This window comes from Bombina bombina, chromosome 1, assembly GCF_027579735.1.
Source record: "Bombina bombina isolate aBomBom1 chromosome 1, aBomBom1.pri, whole genome shotgun sequence".
In the NCBI taxonomy this organism is placed as follows: domain Eukaryota; kingdom Metazoa; phylum Chordata; class Amphibia; order Anura; family Bombinatoridae; genus Bombina; species Bombina bombina.
The window spans coordinates 1,458,360,109-1,458,387,321 of record NC_069499.1 but is presented as its reverse complement, the minus strand read 5'-3'; the positions used below and the strand labels follow the sequence as shown (position 1 = coordinate 1,458,387,321).

At 43.5% G+C, this 27,213-nt stretch overlaps 1 protein-coding gene across 1 annotated transcript in view; it reads left to right on the top strand.

The window, feature by feature from the left end:
* USP36 (ubiquitin specific peptidase 36) overlaps window positions 1-27,213 on the top strand; it is a 195,389-nt gene that overhangs the window by 68,270 nt on the left and 99,906 nt on the right. Inside the window, exon 9 of the mRNA XM_053706269.1 lies at window positions 18,462-18,573. Within this exon, the coding sequence (XP_053562244.1) occupies window positions 18,462-18,573 (112 nt within the window). The remainder of the gene's footprint in view (window positions 1-18,461; window positions 18,574-27,213) is intronic.

Genomic DNA, 27,213 nt, shown 5'->3' with positions numbered 1-27,213 from the left:
TTGTTAGATTTCTGTAGGTGTCTTAATAAGAGACTTATCTTAACAGGGGAGTTTAGGCCCTCAACATTAAGGGTGGCTAGTCTAATTGGAGACATAAAAATATTGCTGAACAGGGTCTGTATTTCTGACTAGGTCGACCTCTAAGAAGGAGGCTATGGAACAAAAACTAGACCTGGTCAGAGAAGTACCGAAACAAAGGAGAACAAGGAGAAGATAAGAAAGAAAGACAAGGGAAAGCAAAGAAGAGAGGAGAGGAGGGAGAGGGAAAATACTTAATATACAGGGAAAGAATACAGTTCTGCGCCTGCAATTGTAAATATCAGTACACTAAAGGTTAGGCATAACATGCCTGCAATAAGCGCGTTAGAGCGCTGTTCAAGGTCACGCTGTAGACCCTTCTTCAAGGGGCTCAGCGTGGCGCCAAAATAAGTATACATATACTTAAACTGTGGGGGGGGGGAAGGAGAATGGTGTCTAGGGCGCCCCTGAGGGCAGATTAATTTACCTCCCTGGCTAGGGTAGGAGTCTGAGGGTGATCAGGTTCATGGGCAGTTTCCCCCTTTTTTATTATTTAGGGTGTCCCATCCTCAGTGAGTAGAAATGTAGGTTAGGGATGTGGGAATAAGGTCAATTGGGGTTAACAATCCTTAAGATTAATTTGGGCGTCTTGGATGTCCCACTTTTGAAGAGCAAAAATTGCTCTCCATCTACAAGGCACTATAGGGGGGAGTTGGGCTTATAGCTAATACCTAATAACTAATAGGGAGGGTATCAGTCTTATTTTGGCGGGTCTTGTTTCTATGAGTGAGTGCCTGCATTTGGCCTTAGTACATAAGTAATAGGAATATAAATTACAGTGCAAATAAAATATTAAAACTGTAAAGCTTACAGTATCCTGTAGAGACAAAACATTAAGACAGTACACTTGAGAATGTTATGTGTAGAAGGGGAGACCAAGAGCCCCCTACTGGGTAACAAAGTCACTGTGCTCTTAGCTCAGGAGGACCTCCCAAACCCCCCCCATCCACCCATCATGAGTCCCTATTATTGCTAAACATAGCCTTAAAGGCCAACTACATAAACAAACATTAAAACTTTGAAACTGTGAAACTTGGCAAACCCTGTGAGGAAAAAAAGACAATAATTAAGACAACCCATTTGAAAAGGACATTTGTAGAAGGGAGTTTTAGAGTCCTAATTTGTGAGAGGAACTGCCAGTTCTTAACTCCGAAGAAGATCATGGGGGTTTCTGTTTGTCAAGGATCCCTGTCTTTGCTGATGTACCCTTTGAGGTTGCTACTCTGGGGCATTGAGTCGCAGGGCTGGAGGGCCTGATGGAGCGGAAGCAGGATCATCAACAGAGGCCTCCAGGAACTTCCATTTCTGGAGGAGTGAGTGGGCTTGTTGAGGCATCGAAGCTGTGTAGAGTTGGCCATCCTTCGTGATGTGCAATTTCACTGGGTGGGAACCCCCATCTATACCTAATCCCCTGGGTACGGAGGATTCTAGTATAATCAGAGAAAGTTCTCCTTAAGTAAAGGGTGTGTGTAGAGAGGTCCGGAAAGATCTGAATGTTCTCAAATTTCTCAGTAAGGGTCCTTCCCTTTAGGTATGTGCTGAGCAGTTTATTCTTAAAGACAAAATTAATGAAGCCTAGCCACTACATCTCTAGGTTTGTCCATTGCTATGGCTCTGGGTTCTGATGGATTCTGTGAGCCCTATCCATCATGAGATCCTTATCTGAGGCTTCCGGTATGATCTCTCTAAACAGTTCCCTCAAATAAGGTTCTATGTCCTGTGGTTGGACCGTTTCTGGAATACCCCTGATGCGGACATTGTTCCTCTGGGACCTGCCTTCCAGATCTGCCATTTTCTTTTCAATATCTGACATTTGGTTAGCGAGAGACTCCATGTAGATTAGAAGGTTAGAGTGATCCACAATGAGATCTTCCTGCTTTCTCTCTAATGCATCCGTCCTAGCGCCTATAGAGGCAATGTCCCTTTTTAACTTTGCAGTGGATTTGTCGAATCTCTTTGTTAAAGAATCATGATGACCTGCTAGCAAAGCTGTAATGATTTCAACTAGAGCCGGATGAGCCTCAAGCTAGCTGCTGTGCGAGAAAGAGAAGTTCTCTGGATTTTATCTGGGATAGAATTAGAGTCAGAGTTATCATCATCTGAGGCCCCTTGCTGAGTAGAAGGGGTGAAGCGATAGTGTTCCAGCACAGATTTCTTCTGTGCGCCAGCCTGCTTTAACTCTTTAACTTCTTCTTTTGGCTGTGTGACATTTCTAGGCTGGAACTAAGATGGGTCCCTTGAAACTCTCACTGTGTATGGGGATTCCATATCAGTTTGGTCCAGACCACAGACCCTCCAATAGTAAACAGAATGAGTGGGCCAGGGCGATATTACTCCTTATTGGGCTTCACATGTGGCCACAGCTAACGCTGAAGCTGGGCCACCAAAAATACAGCTCTCTCCTAGAAATAGGTTCAGGATCAACAGCGGCAGAATATACTGGAAGACATCTCTGTACCTCCTTCCCAAAAAAAATGTCACCTAGGGCGACATGGAGGAAGGAGTAGATGGGCTCAGCTCACAAGGATGCTCTGTAGCACTCTCAAAGTATTGAGGCCTTTTTGTGTTTTTGTTGAGACGTTAATAATGCAGCTCCTACTTGTGTCTTGGTTCTCTAGGAGTCACTAGGTTAACGGCCGTAATGATAATGGTGCCAATTTGTTATGTAAGCCTCTGATGATTCTTGTGTTTGGCTTCCTACAAGACCTGGTATGTTCTGCCACTCCGGAGTGGAGCCCCGACCCTCCGTAGTGGGTTGAGGTATGGGCTGTAGTGTGGATGACCCTTCAAGCTGTTAATGAAGCCCCTAAGGGCTGGCCCGGCAGAGTAAGGCCTATAATGTGCCTAGCACCACGTGTAAGCTTGTCCCCTAGCGTGTCTAATTGCGGTGGCGGTGAAAAGTCTCTCAGGACTATGATAGGTGGGATGTGACTGCTTACCCCTTTCTGCAGGTTCTGAATCCCTCCAGCGGCTACTCTTTATAGCCAGCTGCATGGGTGGATAGAAGTTGTAGCGGGTCTTACCTGCCGACTGGGCCTCAACAGAGGGATGCATAGGTAGGTTTCAGGGCCTGGGGACCCACAGAAGGAGAGATGCTGCACAGCTATGTCGGCTTTACGGCTGCCTGAACTGATGTCTCGACCTTTGCGATGCTCCGCTGCCAGAACAGGGGCTCGTAACCTTTTAGGCCTCAAAAGCTGCAGTGTTTCTTAAGCCAGCTTGGCCGGTCCGTGGTGTTTCCGTCTCGGTTCGCCCCAAACTGCTTCAAACTGCCCCTGAATGGGATCAGTCGGCTCCTGTATGTATTAGGATACCGTTTTGGTCAATTAGATCTTGATGAAACAGCCCGAATTTTGTAGCTAAACTCGGGAGCTCTCTCTAAGCACGTCTGCTCTGCTTGGCTGTTGAGTTTACGAGGACAGAGTAGTGTCGATAACTTTTCCTGTACCTGTAGAAATGGCGAACATTATTAAGAGCGAGTGGGATAGAATTGGATCTTCCTTTTCCCCTTCGTCTTCCTTTAAAAAATGTATTCCTGGTCCCAGTCTCTCAATTGGAGTTGTGGGGTTCCGTCCCTAAGGTGGATGGGGCTGTCTCCATACTGGCCAAGCGTACTACTATCCCACTTGAGGATAGCTCGTCATTCAGAGAGCCGATGGATAAGAAGATGGAAACTTTTCTCCGAAAAATGTTCAGCATACGGGATACTTGTTTCAATCGGCAGCGGCTGTTGCCACGGTTGCGACTTTTTATCAGATTTGATCAAGGTGGAGGGTCCCCTCGACGTTATTTAAGAGAGAATTAAGGCCTTGAGAATTGCTAATTCTTTTATCTGTGATGAAAACATGCAGATCATTCACAAAGATTTCTGTTTTTTCAGTGCAGACCCGTCTGGTGCTCTAGCTCAAAATCCTGGTCTGTGGATATGACTTCTAAGTCTAGACTCCTTTCCCTTCCTTTTACGGGAAAAATTTTATTTGGTCCAGGCCTGGACTCCATTATCTCCATGCTTACAGGGGGCAAGGGTGCCTTCCTACCGCAGGATAAAAAGAAATAGTCTAAGGGACAAGGCTCTAATTTCCTTTCGTTCTGAGAAATCCCAACGACAACAGTCCTCCTTTAAGCCTGAGCAAGTCAAGAGTACTTGGAAGCCGGCTCAATCCTGGAATAAATCCAAGCAGAACAAGAAGCCCACCGAGACCAAGTAGGCATGAAGGGGCGGCCCCCGATCCGGCACTGGATCATATAGGGGGCAGACTGTCGCTGTTTTCAGATGCTTGGTTCAGGGACTTGCAGGATCCATGGGTCCTGGAGGTCATAGATCAGGGATACAAGATAGGTTTCAAATCTCATCCACCCAAGGGCATATTTCTCCTTTCAAGCCTGTCTTCAAAGCCAGAAAAGAGGGAAGCCTTTCTGGGGTGCGTGCGGGATCTGTCCTCCCTTGGGGTCACAGTCCCGGTTCCTATCAAAGAAAGAGGTTTGGTATACTATTTAAACCTGTTTGTGGTCCCAAAGAATGAGGGAACTTCCCTTCCGATTCTGGACCTGAAATACTTTAAACAAGTTTCTAAATGTCCCCTCGCTCAAGATGGAGACAATAAGGTCCATTCTTCCTTTAATTCAGGAAGGACAGTATATGAACACTATAGATCTGAAGGATGCTTCATGTGCCAATCCACAAGGATCACTTCCAGTTCCTAAGGTTTGCGTTCCTTGACCAGCACTTCCAGCAACTTCGAGCAATCTTCAATGCTCTGAAGGCTTGACCCCTTCTGGGTTCATCCCGGTTTATCAGATTCCAATCAGATAATATAACCCCTGTGGCTTACATCAACCATCAGGTTGGAACGAGAAGCTCCCTAGCAATGAGGGAAGTATCTCTGATTCTGGAGTGGGCGGAGGCTGTCAGCGATTCACATTCCGGGTGTGGACAACTGGGAAGCTGATTTTCTCAGCAATCAATCCTTTCATCTGGGGGAATGGTCTCTCCATCCCCAAAGTGTTTGCGGAGAAATGCTACAGGTGGAGGATGCCGGAGATAGATCTCATGGCGTTTCATCTCAATACCAAACTACCCAGATATGGGTCGAGGTCCAGGGATCCTCAGGCGGAGCTAATAGATGCATTAGCAGTGCCTTGGAGGTTCAATCTAATTTACCTTTTCCCGCCATTACCTCTCCTTCCTCTTGTAGTGGCTTGCATCAAGCAGGGGCCGGCATCAGTGATACTGATTGCTCCATCGTGGCTGTGAAGGACGTGGTTCGTGGATCTGGTGGGGATGTCATCTTCTTCTCCATGGAAGTTACCTTGTCGCAGGGATCTGCTGGAACAAGGTCCTTTTGTTCATCAAAATTTAGATTCTCTGAGGCTGACTGCATGGAGATTGAACGCTTAGTCCTACCTAAGAGAGGTTTTTCTGAGAGAGTTATTGATACTCTCATTCAAGCTCGTAAGCCAGTTACTCATCGCATCTATCATAAGGTGTGGAGAACCTATTTATTCTGGTGTGAAGAGCGTATGTTCCCCTGGCATAAAGTTAAGGTTGCCAGGATCCTATCGTTTCTCCAGGATGGACTGGAGAAGGGTCTTTCTGCCAGTTCCCTGAGGGGACAGATTTTGTCCCTGTCTGTTTTACTACAAAAGAGGCTCTCAGAGCTTCCAATGTACAGCCTTTTGTTAAGGCTCCGATTAGGATCAGGCCCGTGTTCAAATCTAAGGCTCCTCCCTGGAGTCTGAATCTTGTTCTTAAGGTTTTGCAGCGGGCTCCGTTTGAGCCTAAGCATGAACTTGACATTAAGGTGTTATCCTGGAAGTGTCTTTTTCTACTGGCTATTGCTTCCGCCTTGCAATGCTAGCTTCCTTATCTGGTGTTAAATTCTGATAAGGCTGTTCTACATACTAAATTAGGGTTTCTCCCTAAGGTCGTGTCAGACCGCCACATCAATCAAGAGATTGTAGTTCCTTCTTGAGTCCTAATCCTTCTTTGAAGGAGCGTTTGCTTTATAATTTGGACGTGGTTCTAGCCTTAAAGTTCTGTCTTCAGGCTACTAAGGAATTTAGACAAACGCCTTCCTTGTTTGTTGCCTATTCTAGGAAGCGTAAGGGGCAGAATGTCTCTGCGACGTCCTTGTCTTTTTGGTTAAGGAGTGTTATCCGCTTAGTTTATGAGACAGCCTCCTCAGAGAATTATTTTCTTATTCTACTAGAGCAGTGGCTTCCTCTTGGGCCTTTAAGAACTAGGCCTCTATGGATCAAATTTGTAAGGCGGCTACCTGGTCCTCCTTACACACTTTTTCTAAATTTTACAAGTTTGATGTTTTTGCTTCTGCTGAAGCAGCCTTCGGGAGAAAGGTTTTGCAGGCTGTGGTGCCCTCAGATTAGGGTCCTCCTCTCTTTTTGTCCCTCCCGTTATCATTCAGTGTCCTCTAGAGCAGTGTTTTTCAACCAGTGTGCCGTGGCACACTAGTGTGCCGTGAGAGATCCTCAGGTGTGCCACGGCAGACTGACAACAGTGTGACATATTTTTTAAACTTTGCTTGTTTTTTACTCCCAGTGCAGGGGTAGTTTGTAGGAGGCATGGCATAACAGCACAATACATACAGTATGTGTGTGTTTGTGTGTATGTGTATATATATATGCTGTATTAGGCTACAATGTGTGATTTTTTTTAAATTTTGGGATGGTGGTGTGCCACAGGATTTTTTAATGTAAAAAAGTGTGCCACGGCAAAAAAAAGGTTAAAAATCACTGCTCTAGAGCAGGGTTCTTCAATCTTTTTTTCCCCAAGACCCAGTTTAATGATACCCACATACCTTTGCAACCCAGTTAATATTCTTGTTCTGAAAGCCGATAAAGTAATTTACAAGATACCAGCAACTTTTGTCAAAGTGACTAAAAACATAATTTATGCTTACCTGATAAATTTATTTCTCTTGTAGTGTATCCAGTCCACGGATCATCCATTACTTGTGGGATATATTCCCTTCCCAACAGGAAGTTGCAAGAGGATCACCCACAGCAGAGCTGCTATATAGCTCCTCCCCTCACATGTCATATCCAGTCATTCAACCGAAACAAGACGAGAAAGGAGAAACCATAGGGTGCAGTGGTGACTGTAGTTTAATTAAAAATTTAGACCTGCCTTAAAAGGACAGGGCGGGCCGTGGACTGGATACACTACAAGAGAAATAAATTTATCAGGTAAGCATAAATTATGTTTTCTCTTGTTAAGTGTATCCAGTCCACGGATCATCCATTACTTGTGGGATACCAATACCAAAGCTTAAGTACACGGATGATGGGAGGGACAAGGCAGGAACTTAAACGGAAGGAACCACTGCCTGTAGAACCTTTCTCCCAAAAACAGCCTCCAAAGAAGCAAAAGTGTCAAATTTGTAAAATTTTGAAAAGGTGTGAAGCGAAGACCAAGTCGCAGCCTTGCAAATCTGTTCAACAGAGGCCTCATTTTTAAAGGCCCAGGTGGAAGCCACAGCTCTAGTAGAATGAGCTGTAATCCTTTCAGGGGGCTGCTGTCCAGCAGTCTCATAGGCTAAGCGTATTATGCTTCTAAGCCAAAAGGAGAGAGAAGTTGCCGAAGCCTTTTGACCTCTCCTCTGCCCAGAGTAAACGACAAACAGGGCAGATGTTTGACGAAAATCTTTAGTTGCCTGTAAGTAGAACTTCAAGGCACGGACTACGTCCAGATTATGTAAAAGACGTTCCTTCTTTGAAGAAGGATTAGGGCACAATGATGGGACAACAATCTCTTGATTGATATTCCTGTTAGAAACCACCTTAGGTAAAAACCCAGGTTTAGTACGCAGAACTACCTTGTCTGAATGGAAAATCAGATAAGGAGAATCACAATGTAAGGCAGATAACTCCGAGACTCTTCGAGCTGAGGAAATAGCCATCAAAAACAGAACTTTCCAAGATAAAAGTTTAATATCAATGGAATGAATGGGTTCAAACGGAACTCCTTGAAGAACTTTAACAACCAAGTTTAAGCTCCACGGAGGAGCAACAGTTTTAAACACAGGCTTAATCCTAGCCAAAGCCTGACAAAAAGCCTGGACGTCTGGAACTTCTGCCAGACGCTTGTGCAAAAGAATAGACAGAGCAGAGATCTGTCCCTTTAACGAACTAGCTGATAAGCCTTTTTCCAAACCCTCTTGGAGAAAGGACAATATCCTAGGAATCCTAACCTTACTCCATGAGTAACTCTTGGATTCGCACTAATACAGGTATTTACGCCATAATTTATGGTAGATTTTCCTGGTAACAGGCTTTCGTGCCTGTATTAAGGTATCAATAACTGACTCGGAGAAGCCACGCTTTGATAGGATCAAGCGTTCAATCTCCATGCAGTCAGTCTCAGAGAAATTAGATTGGGATGATTGATAGGACCTTGTATTAGAAGGTCTTGCCTCAGAGGTAGAGTCCATGGTGGACAGGACGACATGTCCACTAGGTCTGCATACCAGGTCCTGCGTGGCCACGCAGGCGCTATCAGAATCACTGATGCTCTCTCCTGTTTGATCTTGGCAATCAGTCGAGGGAGCAGAGGAAACGGTGGAAACACATAAGCCAGGTTGAAGAACCAAGGAGCTGCTAGAGCATCTATCAGCGTCGCTCCCGGGTCCCTGGACCTGGATCCGTAACGAGGAAGCTTGGCGTTCTGGCGAGACGCCATGAGATCCAGTTCTGGTTTGCCCCAACGATGGACCAGTTGAGCAAACACCTCCGGATGGAGTTCCCACTCCCCCGGATGAAAAGTCTGACGACTTAGAAAATCCGCCTCCCAGTTCTCCACGCCTGGGATGTGGATCGCTGACAAGTGGCAAGAGTGAGACTCTGCCCAGCGAATTATCTTTGAGACTTCTAACATCGCTAGGGAACTCCTGGTTCCCCCTTGATGGTTGATGTAAGCCACAGTCGTGTTGTTGTCCGACTGAAATCTGATGACCCTCAGTGTTGCTAACTGAGGCCAAGCTAGAAGAGCATTGAATATTGCTCTTAATTCCTTCAGGGAGTTCCAGACTGCGCCCCAGCCTAGAAGGCTGGCATCTGTTGTTACAATCGTCCAATCTGGCCTGCGAAAGGTCATACCCTTGGACAGATGGACCCGAGATAGCCACCAGAGAAGAGAATCTCTGGTCTCTTGATCCAGATTTAGTAGAGGGGACAAATCTGAGTAATCCCCATTCCACTGACCTAGCATGCACAATTGCAGCGGTCTGAGATGCAGGCGCGCAAATGGCACTATGTCCATTGCCGCTACCATTAAGCCGATTGCTTCCATGCACTGAGCCACTGACGGGCGTGGAATGGAATGAAGGACACGGCAAGCATTTAAAAGTTTTGATAACCTGGACTCCGTCAGGTAAATTTTAATTTCTACAGAATCTATGAGAGTCCCCAGGAAGGAGACTCTTGTGAGTGGTGATAGAGAACTCTTTTCCACGTTCACTTTCCACCCATGCGACCTAAGAAATGCCAGAACTATCTCTGTATGAGACTTGGCAATTTGAAAGCTTGACGCCTGTATCAGGATGTCGTCTAGATACGGAGCCACCGCTATGCCTCGTGGTCTTAGAACCGCCAGAAGTGAGCCCAGAACCTTTGTAAAGATTCTCGGGGCAGTAGCCAACCCGAAGGGGAGAGCTACAAATTGGTAATGCCTGTCTAGAAAGGCAAATCTTAGGAACCGATGATGATCTTTGTGAATCGGTATGTGAAGGTAGGCATCCTTTAAGTCCACTGTGGTCATGTACTGACCCTCTTGGATTATGGGTAGGATGGTCCGAATAGTTTCTATTTTGAATGATGGAACTCTTAGGAATTTGTTTAAGATCTTTAGGTCCAAGATTGGTCTGAAGGTTCCCTCTTTCTTGGGAACCACAAACAGATTCGAATAAAATTCCTGTCCTTGTTCCGTCCGCGGAACTGGGTGGATCACCCCCATTACTAGGAGGTCTTGTACACAGCTTAGGAATGCCTCTTTCTTTATCTGGTTTTCTGATAACCTTGAAAGATGAAATCTCCCTTGATGAGGAGAAGCCTTGAAGTCCAGAAGATATCCCTGAGATAAGATCTCCAACGCCCAGAGATCCTGGACATCTCTTGCCCACGCCTGGGTGAAGAGAGAAAGTCTGCCCCCCCCACTAGATCCGTTTCCGGATAGGGGGCCGTCCCTTCATGCTGTCTTGGGGGCAGTAGCAGTTTTTCTGGCCTGCTTGCCCTTGTTCCAGGACTGGTTAGGTTTCCAGGCCTGTCTGGAATGAGCAACAGTTTCTTCCTGATTTGGAGCGGAGGATGTTGATGCTGCTCCTGCCTTGAAATTTCGAAAGGCACGAAAATTAGACTGTTTGGCCTTTGATTTGGCCCTGTCCTGAGGAAGGGTGTGACCCTTACCTCCAGTAATGTCAGCAATAATTTCTTTCAAGCCGGGCCCGAATAAGGTCTGCCCCTTGAAAGGAATATTAAGTAATTTAGATTTAGAAGTCACATCAGCTGACCAGGATTTAAGCCATAGCGCCCTCTGCGCCTGGATGGCGAATCCGGAGTTCTTAGCCGTTAGTTTAGTCAAATGTACAGTGGCATCAGAAACAAATGAGTTATCTAGCTTAAGTGATTTAAGCTTGTCCATAATTTCATCCAATGGAGCTGTGTGAATGGCCTCTTCCAGAGACTCAAACCAGAATGCCGCAGCAGCAGTGACGGGCGCAATGCATGCAAGGGGCTGCAGGATAAAACCTTGTTGAACAAACATTTTCTTAAGGTAACCTTCTAATTTTTTATCCATTGGATCCGAAAAAGCACAACTGTCCTCAACTGGGATAGTGGTACGCTTTGCTAAAGTAGAAACTGCTCCCTCCACCTTAGGGACTGTTTGCCATAAGTCCCGAGTAGTGGCGTGTATTGGGAACATTTTTCTAAATATAGGAGGAGGGGAAAGGGGCACACCAGGTCTATCCCACTCCTTGCTAATAATTTCTGTAAGCCTTTTAGGTATAGGGAAAACATCAGTACACACCGGTACCGCATAGTATCTATCCAGCCTACACAATTTCTCTGGAATTGCAACTGTGTTACAGTCGTTCAGAGCAGCTAAAACCTCCCCAAGCAATACACGGAGGTTCTCAAGCTTAAATTTAAAATTAGAGATCTCTGAATCAGGTTTCCCCGGATCAGAGCCGTCACCCACAGAATGAAGCTCTCCGTCCTCATGTTCTGCAAACTGTGACGCAGTATCAGACATGGCTCTTACAGAACCTGCGCGCTCTGCATCTCTCCTAATCCCAGAGTTATCGTGCTTGCCTCTCAATTCTGGCAATCTAGATAATACTTCTGACAGGGTATTATTCATGATTGTAGCCATGTCCTGTAAAGTAATTGCTATGGGCGCCCCTGATGTACTTCGCGCCATATTAGCGTGCGCCCCCTGAGCGGGAGGCGAAGGTACTGACACGTGAGGAGAGTTAGTCGGCATAACTTCCCCCTCGTCGTCTGGTGATAATTCTTTTATAGATAAAGACTGATCTTTATTATTTAAAGTGAAATCAATACATTTAGTACACATATTCCTATGGGGCTCCACACTGGCTTTCAAACATAATGAACAAGTAGATTCATCTATGTCAGACATGTTTAAACAGACTAGCAATAAGACTGGCAAGCTTGAAAAACACTTTACAACAAGTTTACAAGCAATATAAAAAACGCTACTGCGCCTTTAAGAAGCACAAAACCTATCTCAAGTTGAAAAAACAATGAACCAAAGCAGTTATACCAACCAAATTTTCACAGTAAATGTATTAAGCTAGCAGAGCATTGCACCCACTTCCAAATGGATGATTAACCCCTTAATACCCAAAACGGACTAACAACAGAAAAAAACGTTTTTTAAAACAGTCACACACACTGTCACAGCTCTGCTGTGACTTTTTACCTCCCTCAATATGACTTTTGAAGCCTTTTGAGCCCTCTAGAGAAGTCCTGGATCTGAATTTTTACTGCGCAAAAAAGCGCTAAAATAGGCCCCTCCCACTCATATTACAACAGTGGGAAACCTCAGTTAACTGTTTCAATGCAGAAATTAAGCCAGCCATGTGGAAAAAATTATGCCCCAATAAGTTTTATCACCAAATGTACGTTAAAAAACGATTAAACATGCCAGCAAACGTTTTAAAACACATTTTTTGAAGAGTATATATCTCTATTAATAAGCCTGATACCAGTCGCTCTCACTGCATTTAAGGCTTTACTTACATTACTTCGGTATCAGCAGCATTTTCTTAGTCAATTCCATTCCTTAGAAAAATATTTTACTGCACATACCTTAGTTGCAGGAAAACCTGCACGCCATTCCCTCTCTGAAGTTACCTCACTCCTCAGAATGTGTGAGAACAGCAAGTGGATCTTAGTTACTTCTGCTAAGATCATAGAAAACGCAGGCAGATTCTTCTTCCAAATACTGCCTGAGAAAAAACAGCACACTCTGGTGCCATTTAAAAATAACAAACTTTTGATTGAAGAAATAAACGAAGTATAAAACACCACAGTCCTCTCACGACCTCCATCTATGTTGAGGGTTGCAAGAGAATGACTAGATATGACGTGAGGGGAGGAGCTATATAGCAGCTCTGCTGTGGGTGATCCTCTTGCAACTTCCTGTTGGGAAGGGAATATATCCCACAAGTAATTGATGATCCGTGGACTGGATACCCTTAACAAGAGAAATGTCTGCGTAATTTTAATCCTGATTGTAGTCAAATGTGAAAGTGTTGTAAAAGGCAATAACACACACACTCTCTCATACAACACACACACTCACACAACACACACACACACCACATACACTCTCACACAACACACTCTCATACAAACACACCCCACACACACACTCTCATACAACACACACTCTCATACAACACACACAACACACACACACACTCTCATACAACACACACACACACACACACACTGTCATACCACACACATCACACACACACACACTGTCATACCACACACATCACACACACACACTGTCATACCACACACACATCACACACACACTGTCATACAACACATACAACACACACATCACACACACACTGTCATACAACACACACTCCACACACACCCCACACACACACTCTCATACAACACACACCTCACACATACTCTCTCATATAGCACACACCCCACACAACACAAGCCCCACACACACACACCACACAACACAAGCCCCCCCCCACACACACACAACACACACCCCACACACACTCTTATACAACACACACACTCTCATACATCACACACGTCACACGCACACTCTCATATAACACACGCACACCACCCTTTCATATCTATTCACACAAATCCAGGGAGTTTTTCCTCCTGCACTCTGTTACATATATGGGATTTCTTGGATGTATAAATATTAGGCTGGTTGCTCTGGTAATTACTACTATCAGTGAGAGTGCCCTTTCTGAGACAGTGCACACACACAGGTTAAGCTTTAACTTCTTCCTTCTACTCTGTTTTTCATTTAACCCTTGGCTGCCACAGAAAAAAATAAAATATATATATATATATATATATATATATATATATTCTGTTATGATATAAAAATAAAAAGTATGGCCACAAACAAAATTATATTTGTTGTTTTGTAAATGTTAGCTTTTCTTTGTGGCCATACTTTTTATTTTTATATAATAACAATTTTTTTGTATCCTAGCTTGGTTGTCTTCTGAGGTAGCCAAGGGGTTAAATGCAAAGCAGAGCAAGGAATATAGGGACTGACCTCCTAAAGCTAAAAGCAGATGCATTGCTTATTCCCAGTTTTACTAGCAGGAGGAGAGAAAGACATTAGACTGGCCCTGCACAGACAGAAACATGAGCTTTAACGGCCCAACTTAGGAGCGGCTGGATCCCCCTTCCTTTCTGACCTACCAGATTAGCCTGCAGGTCAAGGGGGCACACACAATCGGAAGCAGTATGTTTTTTAAATTTTACAGCCGCGCAATGCATACTAGAGTGGGATCCAGAGTTCCATCAGCCCCAGTGGAGGGGGCGGGTCCCTCTGTTGTCATTGCACCACAGTGTTTCCGTCTTAAAAATCGAAATGGGACTGTAGTTTTAAGTAGTCCTGTCAGCCTCTCAGTAACAGCATAGGTGAGAGTCCGGAGATGCAGGGAGAGTTTTTCTGTATCCATCCCGACTTAGTTTAACAGCTCCATTAGCAATAAGCGTTGACGAGTTTCGCTGCCTTCTTTTCTTCTCTCAAGTCCATGTCAGGAGCGATCCTACTACCCTGTCACACTTGAAGGGCCGTGTTCCTGTTCCACTGCGTTGATTCTGGTAAGATAGTTTCATTTATATATATATATTTGATAACGCAAGAAGACAGGGTCACAGTGTGGCTCCTTTTATCTTTATAGAATCTAGGGTAATACCCTTGAAAGGGGGCTGTTGAACACGATATTATGCATAATATTGTTTATTGTGTTTTTCTTCTGCATTTGTGTGAGATGAGGCTGCGTCAGTGTGGAACACAGTTCTTTAGCGAGAGATTAAGGCAGGCTTTTTTTGGCGCGTCATTCTCTCGAGTGCAGGGGCAGTTCCTGCATGGCACTCCACGTGACTGGGTTTGGCCTCTGCAACTTCCTCTTTCTCGACCTACGTTCGAAGGAGACGAAAGCGGTTTCTAGTAGTCCGGGTCATAGGAGGTGGTGAGTGCCCCGGCCGTCGGGATACAAAGGTGCCATTTATTTTTTATCAAGTCCGTAATAAAGGCGCAAGCTATGGTGGACTCTGATATGTTAGAGGATGCACCCTCTTTATCCAAACCCATTAACTGTGTATATTGTGAGGAGGTTCCAGTCGAACCGCCTACGCAACTCTGTTCCACATGCTTTGACAATATTGCTATTAACAAAAATAATAAGTTATTTAGTGCGAATGAGCCGTCCACCTCTGAGGGCGCCCCGCGAGGTGCATTCCCTGCAATCATCTCCAATTACACAAGCAGTTCCCCAGGGCCTTACTAATCCTCCTTCGGGAGGGGTCCTTTGGCTTCCAGACTTCACAGATCAATTACAGACGGCGGTTTCTACAGCCAATAATGCAATGCCGCGCCCTACTAAGCGCAAGCGGAAGGTACGGCACTGCTATCCGTCTCAGGGGTCTTTGACTCTGCTGGATGTCTCATACAGTTTATCCGCTGAGGATGACTTATCGGAGGATGTCTCTTCTGGGTCGGAATCGACTACGTCTAGGCCTCTGTCCGCAGAGGAGCCAGAATTCAAATTTAAGATGGCGCATTTGTGGTTTCTGCTGAAAGAGGTGCTTGCTACATTGGAGGTTCTAGAACCGAAAACTACCGGAGGAACCTTTGATCCCTAAACTGGATATGGTTTATGAGGACAGGGTATAGTGCCCTAGGCCTTCCCGGTTCCAGTCAAAATGGCTAACATTATTAAGAATGAATGGGAGAAACTTGGTTTGCCCTTTTCCCCCTCTTCTTCTTTTAAAAAGCTTTTCCCCGTTCCGGATGTGCAGCTTGAACTGTTGGGAACTGTCCCTAAGGTGGATGATGCTATCTCCACGCTTGCTAAGATAACGACTATTCGACTAGAGGATAATTATTATTATTCTTTATTTATAAAGCGCCAACAGATTCCGCAGCGCTGCCCATGGGTACAAGGATAACAGTACAATGGAGAAACAATACGATAAAAGACAATTTTACAGACAAAATACAGGGGGAATTGAGGGCGGATAGCTCCTCTTTCAAGGAACCCATGGATAAAAAGATGAAGTCCATGCTGCGGAAGATGTTCCAACTCACAGGGTTCGTTTTTCAACTGGTGGCTGGTGCGGCTACCTACTGGTGTGAGCTATAGTCGAGGTGGAGACGCCTCTCAATGAAATTCTAGAAAGAATCAAGGCCTTAAGAGTGGCGCATTCATTCATTTGTGATGCTAACATGCAGATTATTCTCCTGAATGCTAAGCCGTCCGGTTTATCTGTTTTAGCCTGCAGGGCTCTGTGGCTAAAGTTGTGGTCTGCGGACATGACTTTTAAGTCTTGCTTGCTTTCCCTCCCATTCAAGGGAAAGGTTTTGTTTGGCCTGGGCCTGGATTCTATCATATCTACAGTCACGGGTGGCAAGGGTGCCTTCTTGCCTCAGGATAAGAAGGCTAAGCCTAAAGGATCTACTTTTCATCCCTTTCGCGCGGACAAGTCTCAGCGTCAACAGCCTGCCGCTAAGTCGGAGCAATCAAAGTCCAAGCAGAATAAGAAGCCCGCCAAATCAAAGTCGGCATGAAGGGGCGGCCCGCGATCCGTCTTCAAATCATGTAGGGGGCAGACTATCTCTTTTTGCAGAGACCTGGACAAGAGACGTTATAGACCCTTGGGTTCTGGAGGTTGTATCTCAGGGTTACAGGATAGGTTTCAAGCCTTATACGCCCAGAGGCAGATTCCTCCTGTCAAACATATCTTCAAGACCAGAATAAAAAGACGCCTTCCTGGGGTGTGTGAGGGATCTCTCATCTCTCTGAGTAATCGTCCGAGTCCCTCCGGCAGAAAGAGGCCTGGGGTATTATTCAAACCTTTTCGTGGTCCCAAAGAAGGAGGGCACGTTCAGTCCAATTCTGGACCTAAAGGCCCTAAACAAATTTTTGTCAGTTCCGTCATTCAAGTTGGAGAAGATCAGGCCAATTTTGCCCCTGGTTCAAGAGCGGCAATTCATGACGACCATAGACCTGAAGGACGCTTACCTTCACATTCCAATCCACAAGGATCACTTCAGGTTTCTAAGATTTGCCTTCCTGGATCAGCACTTCCAGTTTGTGGCCCTTACGTTTGGTCTGGCGACCACCCCAAGAGTCTTCACAAAGGTTCTGGGAGCTCTTCTCGCAGTAGCGAGAGCCAGAGGAATTGCAGTGGCACCTTATCTGGACGATGTCCTGGTGTGAGGAACGAGGATATCCCTGGCAAAAGGTCAGGGTATCCAGGATTTGGGTGTGCAGACCTAAATTTATTAATAATCTTCTATCACCATTTATACCCTGATATTTCTCCTACTGTTCCTTGTTCCCTTGGCAGAATGAGTGGGGGAGGTATTTAAGCCTTTGACTGGGGTGTCTTTGCCTCCTCCTGGTGGCCAGGTTCTTAATTCCCAGAAGTAAAAAATTAAGCAGTGGACTCTCCTCCCACAAATGGAAATTAAATTATCAGGTAAGCATAATTTATGTTTTTGCAGAGCGTGCAGGGGCTGTGCAGGAAAACAATTTAGTTTGATGCTTCCTGCAGCTCTGGCTGCCCTGCGCTCTCTGCCTGTCAGTTAACGCTGTCAGTTTTAAATAGAATCTTTGGAGCTGCTGTCTGTCATGTGACAGCAATTCTTTTTTAAACTGTGCACTGCTGCTTGTAGAAAGATGGGCACGCCCACAACCCAGTAAACACGGTGTTGCGACCCAGTAATGGGTCACGACCTGTGGTTTGAAGAACCCTGCTCTAGAGCTTGGGTATAAGTTTACCAACAGTAAGGAATGAAGCCGTGGAGACTCCTTATATTAAGAAGGAAAACAAATTATGCTTGCCAGATAATTTCATTTCCTTCTGTATAAGGGAGAGTCCACGGCCCCCACTCGTGTTCTCCGATGGGCGACCCCCTAAATTATATATTTCTTCTGACACCTTTTATACCCTGATATTTCTCCTACTGTTCCTTGTTCCCTCGGCAAAATAACTGGGGGATAGGGGAAGTGGGAGAGGTATTTAAGCCTTTGGCTGGGGTGTCTTTGCCTCCTCCTGGTGGTCAGGTTCAGTATTTCCCAACAGTAAGGAATGAAGCCATGGACTCTCCTTATACAGAAGGAAATGAAATTATCTGGTAAACATAATTTATGTTTTTTAGATCAGTACCTGTGCATATTAATCCTAATAGTTGTGTTTATTATATGAAAATTGGTGTATACTGACTATACCTTTAACTTAGTGATGATGCTTTTTTTTTTATTACTTTCATAAACGAAAGATTTCTAACCATTTAACAATCCTAACCCTGCCAGATATCTGTCCCTAACTGGCTTCAGTAGAAGTAATAGGAGACTTCAAAACAATGCAAACTGTGCTAACTAAATGACAGTAATAAGCTTGGTCTTCTCCAGTACCAAGTCAAGATTTGCTCCTTAAAGTAAGGCAATTGGTAGAGGGATTTTGGAATTTGGAAAACCCTTACAACAGTCAAGATGTATTTATGTCCCTTAAAATGTACTTCTTTCTCATTTCTGCCAGACTTGAGGAATAAGTTGTTTACATTGTTGTTTAAACTCTATATTGATAAACTGTCATTTAACTCCTAGGTGTAAAAAGAAGGTGCCAGCCAGCAAGAGGTTTAGTATTCACCGTGCTTCCAATGTCCTCACCCTCTCTCTTAAACGGTTTGCCAACTTTAGTGGAGGTAAAATCACAAAGGTGAGAGTCCTTGGTTATGTTCATATCTAAGTACACCCCGTATTTGTATTTCTCTTGTTAAGTGTATCCAGTCCATGGATCATCCATTACTTATGGGATATTAACTCCTCCCCAACAGGAAGTGCAAGAGGATTCACCCAGCAGAGCTGCTATATAGCTCCTCCCCTAACTGCCATTACCAGTCATTCTCTTGCACCCAACGAATAGATAGGATGTGTGAGAGGACTGTGGTGATTATACTTAGTTTCATACCTTCAATCAAAAGTTTGTTATTTTATAATAGCACCGGAGTGTGTTATTCCTTCTCTGGTAGAATTTGAAGAAGAATCTACCTGAGTTTTTCTATGATTTTAGCCGGAGTAGTTAAGATCATATTGCTGTTTCTCGGCCATCTGAGGAGAGGTAAACTTCAGATCAGGGGACAGCGGGCAGATTAATCTGCAAAGAGGTATGTAGCAGCTTATTATTTTCTGACAATGGAATTGATGAGAAAATTCTGCCATACCGATATAATGTAAACTCAGCCTTAAATGCAGTAGCAGCAACTGGTATCAGGCTGTCATGTATGTATATTTTACACTTCAGTATTCTGGGGAATGGCACTTCACTGGAATTATACTGTATGCATAAAACTTTAGCCTAATTTGCAGGGACTAGCAACAGGCTTTTTAATAACACTCAATTTATTAATGTTAAACGTTTTTTGCTGGCATGTAAAATCGTTTAATTTTCTGAGGTACTGGGTGAAAAAATGTTTTGGGCACTATTTTTTTCCACTTGGCAGTCGTTTTATTTAATTTATGACAGTTTACTGATCTCTCTCACTGTTATGTGTGAGGGGGAGGGACCTTTTTTTGGTGCTTTTGCTACGCATCAAAAAATTCAGTCAGAAGTTTGTCTTCCCTGCATGATCCGGTTCATCTCTACAGAACTCAGGGATCTCAAAACTTGTTTTGAGGGAGGTAATCACTCACAGCAGAGCTGTGAGATTGTAGTTGACTGTGATAAAAAAAAAAAAAAAAAACGTTTATTTCTGTATTTTTTTTATTTTTTATTTTTTTTTTCTGCTATCAGGGTTAGTTATCCTTTGCTAGTGGGAGCAATCCTTTGCTAAAATTGTGTTTTTTACAAAGATTTGATGCTAAAACTTTTCAGTTTATTAATTTTCAACTGTCATAACTTTTTCTGTGCTTCTTATAGGCACAGTACGTTTTCATATTATAGTAAATTACTTGAAAAGTATTTCCAAGTTGCTAGTTTATTTGCTAGTGTGTTAAACATGTCTGATTCAGAGGAAGATATCTGTGCTATATGTGCTAAAGCCAAAGTGGAGCCCAATAGAAATTTATGTACTAACTGTATTGATGCTACTTTAAATAAAAGTCAATCTGTACAAATTGAACATATTTCACCAAACAACGAGGGGAGAGTTATGCCGACTAACTCGCCTCACGTGTCAGTACCTGCATCTCCCGCTCGGGAGGTGCGTGATATTGTAGCGCCGAGTACATCTTGGCGGCCATTACAAATCACATTACAGGATATGGCTACTGTTATGACTGAGGTTTTGGCTAAATTACCAGAACTAAGAGGTAAGCGTGATCACTCTGGGGTGAGAACAGAGTGCGCTGATAATATTAGGGCCATGTCAGACACTGCGTCACAATTTGCAGAACATGAGGACGGAGAGCTTCATTCTGCGGGTGACGGTTCTGATCCAAACAAACTGGATTCAGATATTTCAAATTTAAGCTGGAAAACCTCCGTGTATTACTAGGGGAGGTGTTAGCGGCTCTGAATGATTGTAACACAGTTGCAATACCAGAGAAAATGTGTAGGTTGGATAAATATTTTGCGGTACCGGCGAGTACTGACGTTTTTCCTATACCTAAGAGACTTACTGAAATTGTTACTAAGGAGTGGGATAGACCCGGTGTGCCGTTCTCACCCCCTCCGATATTTAGAAAGATGTTTCCAATAGAAGCCACCACACGGGACTTATGGCAAACGGTCCCTAAGGTGGAGGGAGCAGTTTCTACTTTAGCTAAGCGTACCACTATCCCGGTGGAGGATAGCTGTGCCTTTTCAGATCCAATGGATAAAAAGTTAGAGGGTTACCTTAAGAAAATGTTTGTTCAACAAGGTTTTATATTGCAACCTCTTGCATGCATTGCGCCTGTCACGGCTGCAGCAGCATTTTGGTTTGAGTCTCTGGAAGAGACACTTGAATCAGCTCCATTAGATGAGATTACATACAAGTTTAAAGCCCTTAAGTTAGCTAACTCATTTATTTCAGATGCCGTAGTACATTTAACTAAACTTAAGAATTCCGGATTCGCCATTCAGGCACGCAGAGCACTGTGGCTAAAATCCTGGTCAGCTGACGTTACTTCTAAATCTAAATTGCTTAATATACCTTTCAAAGGGCAGACCTTATTCGGGCCCGGGTTGAAAGAAATTATCGCTGACATTACAGGAGGTAAAGGCCATGCCCTGCCTCAAGACAGAGCCAAACCTAAGGCTAGACAGTCTAATTTTCGTTCCTTTCGTAATTTCAAAGCAGGAGCAGCATCAACTTCCTCTGCACCAAAACAGGAAGGAGCTGTTGCTCGCTACAGACAAGGCTGGAGACCTAACCAGTCCTGGAACAAGGACAAGCAGGCCAGGAAACCTGCTGCTGCCCCTAAGACAGCATGAATCGAGGGCCCCCGATCCGGGAACGGATCTAGTGGGGGGCAGACTTTCTCTCTTCGCCCAGGCTTGGGCAAGAGATGTCCAGGATCCCTGGGCGTTAGAGATCATATCTCAGGGATACCTTCTAGACTTCAAATTCTCTCCCCCAAGAGGGAGATTTCATCTGTCAAGGTTGTCAACAAACCAAATAAAGAAAGAGGCGTTTCTACGCTGCGTACAAGATCTTTTATTAATGGGAGTGATCCATCCGGTTCCGCGGTCGGAACAAGGACAAGGGTTTTACTCAAATCTGTTTGTGGTTCCCAAAAAAGAGGGAACTTTCAGGCCAATCTTGGATTTAAAGATCCTAAACAAATTCCTAAGAGTTCCATCGTTCAAAATGGAAACTATTCGGACAATTTTACCCATGATCCAAAAGGGTCAGTACATGACCACAGTGGATTTAAAGGATGCTTACCTTCACATACCGATTCACAAAGATCATTACCGGTATCTAAGGTTTGCCTTTCTAGACAGGCATTACCAGTTTGTAGCTCTTCCATTCGGATTGGCTACGGCTCCGAGAATCTTCACAAAGGTTCTGTGTGCTGTTCTGGCGGTACTAAGACCGCGAGGAATTGCGGTAGCTCCGTACCTAGACGACATTCTGATACAAGCTTCAAGCTTTCAAACTGCCAAGTCTCATACAGAGTTAGTACTGGCATTTCTAAGGTCGCATGGATGGAAGGTGAACGAAAAGAAGAGTTCTCTCTTTCCACTCACAAGAGTTCCCTTCTTGGGGACTCTTATAGATTCTGTAGAAATGAAGATTTACCTGACAGAAGACAGGTTAACAAAGCTTCAAAATGCATGCCGTGTCCTTCATTCCATTCAACACCCGTCAGTAGCTCAATGCATGGAGGTGATCGGCTTAATGGTAGCAGCAATGGACATAGTACCCTTTGCACGTCTACATCTCAGACCGCTGCAATTGTGCATGCTAAGTCAGTGGAATGGGGATTACTCAGACTTGTCCCCTACTCTGAATCTGGATCAAGAGACCAGAAATTCTCTTCTATGGTGGCTTTCTCGGCCACATCTGTCCAGGGGGATGCCATTCAGCAGGCCGGACTGGACAATTGTAACAACAGACGCCAGCCTACTAGGTTGGGGCGCTGTCTGGAATTCTCTGAAGGCTCAGGGACAATGGAATCAGGAGGAGAGTCTCCTACCAATAAACATTCTGGAATTGAGAGCAGTTCTCAATGCCCTTCTGGCTTGGCCCCAGTTAACAACTCGGGGGTTCATCAGGTTTCAGTCGGACAACATCACGACTGTAGCTTACATCAACCATCAGGGAGGGACAAGAAGCTCCCTAGCAATGATGGAAGTATCAAAGATAATTCGCTGGGCAGAGTCTCACTCTTGCCACCTGTCAGCAATCCACATCCCGGGAGTGGAGAACTGGGAGGCGGATTTCTTAAGTCGTCAGACTTTTCATCCGGGGGAGTGGGAACTTCATCCGGAGGTCTTTGCCCAAATACTTCGACGTTGGGGCAAACCAGAGATAGATCTCATGGCGTCTCGACAGAACGCCAAGCTTCCTCGTTACGGGTCCAGATCCAGGGATCCGGGAGCGGTTCTGATAGATGCTTTGACAGCACCTTGGACCTTCGGGATGGCTTATGTGTTTCCACCCTTCCCGATGCTTCCTCGATTGATTGCCAGAATCAAACAGGAGAGAGCATCAGTGATTCTAATAACGCCTGCATGGCCACGCAGGACTTGGTATGCAGATCTAGTGGACATGTCATCCTGTCCACCTTGGTCGCTACCTCTGAAACAGGACCTTCTGATCCAGGGTCCCTTCAAACATCAAAATCTAATTTCTCTGAAGCTGACTGCTTGGAAATTGAACGCTTGATTTTATCAAAACGTGGTTTTTCTGAGTCAGTTATTGATACCTTAATACAGGCTAGGAAGCCTGTTACCAGAAAGATTTACCATAAGATATGGCGCAAATACTTATATTGGTGCGAATCCAAGAGTTACTCATGGAGTAAGGTTAGGATTCCGAGGATATTGTCTTTTCTACAAGAAGGTTTAGAAAAGTGTTTATCCGCTAGTTCCTTAAAGGGACAGGTTTCAGCTCTGTCCATTCTTTTACACAAACGTCTGTCAGAAGTTCCGGACGTTCAAGCTTTTTGTCAGGCTTTAGCTAGGATCAAGCCTGTGTTTAAAACTGTTGCTCCACCATGGAGTTTGAACTTAGTTCTTAATGTTTTACAGGGGGTTCCGTTTGAACCCCTTCATTCCATTGATATCAAGTTGTTATCTTGGAAAGTTCTGTTTTTAATGGCGATTTCCTCGGCTCGAAAAGTCTCTGAGTTATCTGCCTTACATTGTGACTAAACCTGGGTTCCTACCTAAGGTGATCACTAACAGGAATATCAATCAAGAGATTGTGGTTACATCTTTGTTTCCTAATCCTTCTTCGAAAAAGGAACGTCTGCTACACAATCTAGATGTAGTCCGTGCCCTGAAATTTTATCTACAGGCAACTAAGGATTTTCGACAAACGTCTTCCCTGTTTGTCGTTTATTCTGGTCAGAGGAGAGGTCAAAAAGCTTCGGCTACCTCTCTCCCCTTTTGGCTTCGTAGCATAATACGGTTAGCCTATGAGACTGCTGGACAGCAGCCTCCTGAAAGAATTACAGCACATTCTACTAGAGCTGTGGCTTCCACTTGGGCCTTTAAGAATGAGGCTTCTGTTGAACAGATTTGCAAGGCTGCAACTTGGTCTTCTCTTCATACTTTTTCCAAATTTTACAAATTTGACACTTTTGCTTCTTCGGAGGCTGTTTTTGGGAGAAAGGTTCTTCAGGCAGTGGTTCCTTCCGTATAAAGAGCCTGCCTGTCCCTCCCGTCATCCGTGTACTTTAGCTTTGGTATTGGTATCCCATAAGTAATGGATGATCCGTGGACTGGATACACTTAACAAGAGAAAACATAATTTATGCTTACCTGATAAATTTATTTCTCTTGTAGTGTATCCAGTCCACGGCCCGCCCTGTCACTTTAAGGCAGGTAATTTTTCCATTAAACTACAGTCACCACTGTACCCTATGGTTTTCCTTTCTCTGCATGTTTTCGGTCGAATGACTGGTAATGGCAGTTAGGGGAGGAGCTATATAGCAGCTCTGCTGGGTGAATCCTCTTGCACTTCCTGTTGGGGAGGAGTTAATATCCCATAAGTAATGGATGATCCGTGGACTGGATACACTACAAGAGAAATAAATTTATCAGGTAAGCATAAATTATGTTTTTTTATTTAAGATACATGGAATTGAGACAACTTTAAAAATGTATTTAGATCATCTTGCTAAAGAAGATCGGTGGTACAACCAGACCATGTGCCGGCCACCCTGATTAAAAGCATTCTCCAATGGATATGGATTCTTTAAAACAGGTGCATAAGCCATCCTATAGAATCCATAATCGCTCTAACGGAAGATGCCTTTTTAAATAAAAGCAGACTTTGCATTACATAGGAACCTAACCCCTGCAAGACTGAAAAAAAGGTTGCTGCTTTTGTGGGCATAGATTTTGGAGAGACTGGGGCTAGAGGTATGAATGGGACATATCTAGTGGCTTTGTTCCAAACTTTGTTGCTTTTGAAACTGTTATTGAATTTAGTGGGAGAGCTATAAACCTTTATATATCGATCGCAGTGTTCTCCATAGAAACTTTTGCCATCTAGGTGGCATTATGAAGTAGCTGGGTGGGGGCAGTGTAATACTTTGCAATATAGTAACATTTTCTGTTCATTATAAATGTTAGTGAACACTGATTGGCTAATATGCAAGTCTGTCAAAAGAACTGAAATAAGGGGGCAGTTGGCAGAGGCATAGATACAAGGTAATTACAGAGGTAAAAAGTGTATTTCTATAACAGTTTTGGTTATGTAAAACTGGGGAATGGGTAATAAAGGGATTATCTTTCTTTTTAAACAACAATAATTCTGGTGTTGACTGTCCCTTTAAACCACAAACCCCCCAACATCACAATTATCCTAATTAACCTATTAACCCCTAAACCGTCAAACACCAACATCGCTATAAACCTAATTAACCCCTTAAACCACCTAAACCCCACATCGCAATAACCCTAATTAATATTAAATTTGAATGTATTCAGATGGCACATTCAAATTTAAAATTACTCAAATAACTACCTAGGAAGGAGGTCGTAATTCCAGATATGCTAGGTGGGCAGAGTTTTAAGCTCTGTACTTCATATCTATTTTTTACTCAATAACCCTAATTAATATATTAACCCCTAAATCCCCACAACGAAAATAACTAATTACTAAGCCCCCTAACCTAACACCCCCTAAATTAACCCTAATTACTACTTAATTACAATTAAAATAAAAAAAAGCTAACATTAAATTATAAAAAAATAAAAAAAGTCTAACATTACAGAAAAAAATAAACAAAATTATCAAAAATTAAAAAATATATGCCTAATCCCTATCAAAATAAAAAGCCCCCCCCCAAATAAAAACACCCCTAAACTACCAATAGCCCTTTAAAGGGCCTTTTGTAGGGCATTGCCCTAAGTTAAACAGCTTTTACCTTAAAAATACTAATTCCCACCAACAGTAAAACCCCCCAAAATTAAAAAAACCTAACACTAAAAAAAAATCTAAACTACCCATGGCTCCTAAAGGGGCATTTGTTTGGGCATTGCCCTTAAAAGGGCATTCAGCTCTTTTACAGCGCCCAAATCCCTAATCTTAAAACTAAAAAAAATTCTAACACTAAGCCCGGATGAAGATAGAAGATAATGGAGCCACCTGGAAGAAGAAGACCACCTCTGCCAGACTTAAGGAACGGTGAGTACCTACTTGGGGCTTAGTGTTAGGATTTTTTTTTTTTAAGATTAGGGATTTAATGGGCTGGAAAAGAGCTGATTGCCCATACAAATGCCCCTTTAGGGGGGCAATGGGTAGTTTAGTTTTTTTAGTGTTCGTTTTTTTTATTTTGGGGTTTTGGTGGGTGGGTGGGGGTTTACTGTTAGGGGTTAATTTGTTTAGGTAAAATAGCTGTTTAACTTAGGGCAATGCCCTACAAAAGCCCTTTTAAGGGCTATTGGTAGTTTAGTATTAGATTAGGGGGTGCTTTTATTTTGGGGGGGGGAATCCTTTATAGGGATATTTAGTTTAGGTTTACATTTTTTATTTTGGATAGCTTTGTTTATTTTTTGTAATTTTAGCTTTGGTGGGTGTAGTTTTTTTTTTAGTGTTAGGTTTTTTTATTTTGGGGGTTTTTACTGTTAGGTGGGAATTAGTATTTTATAAGGTAAAAGCTGTTTAACTTAGGGCAATGCCCTACAAAAGGCCCTTTAAAGGGCTATTGGTAGTTTAGTTTTTTTTTTTTTTTTGTTTTTTTTTAAATAGACTGCACTCTGGGCAGGCTTATCGCCTAGTTTATAATAAAGGCTTTTTCCCTCCTCATTCTTTTCAATATAATAGAAGTCCCCAATATATACTTTTAAGTTCTAAAACTATGGTGTATCAAGCAGTTAGCATCCTTTTTGTGCAGAATGTGATAAGTAAAAAAAAAATATATATTTACTATGTTATGGATTCAGTCTTTTTATTGTTTGCAGTGTTTATTATAATAAAAACAAACAAGCACAATATAAACGACAGATATGTTATGCCAGCAATAGTTTCCATGATCTGCTGGAATAGACAGATGGTGTTCCTTTTCAATGATATACTAGAGGAACTTTTCCACACACGTGACTAAAAACTAAAACAAAGAGAGGTGTAATGGCTGTTGCATAATTAATGTCGGTTATGTACTCTTTTGCACCTACTCATTTTTAAGTTTGAATATATTCATTTATATAAATAAAGCTTGTTATAATGAAATTTTATTTCTTTTTTAAGACACGATG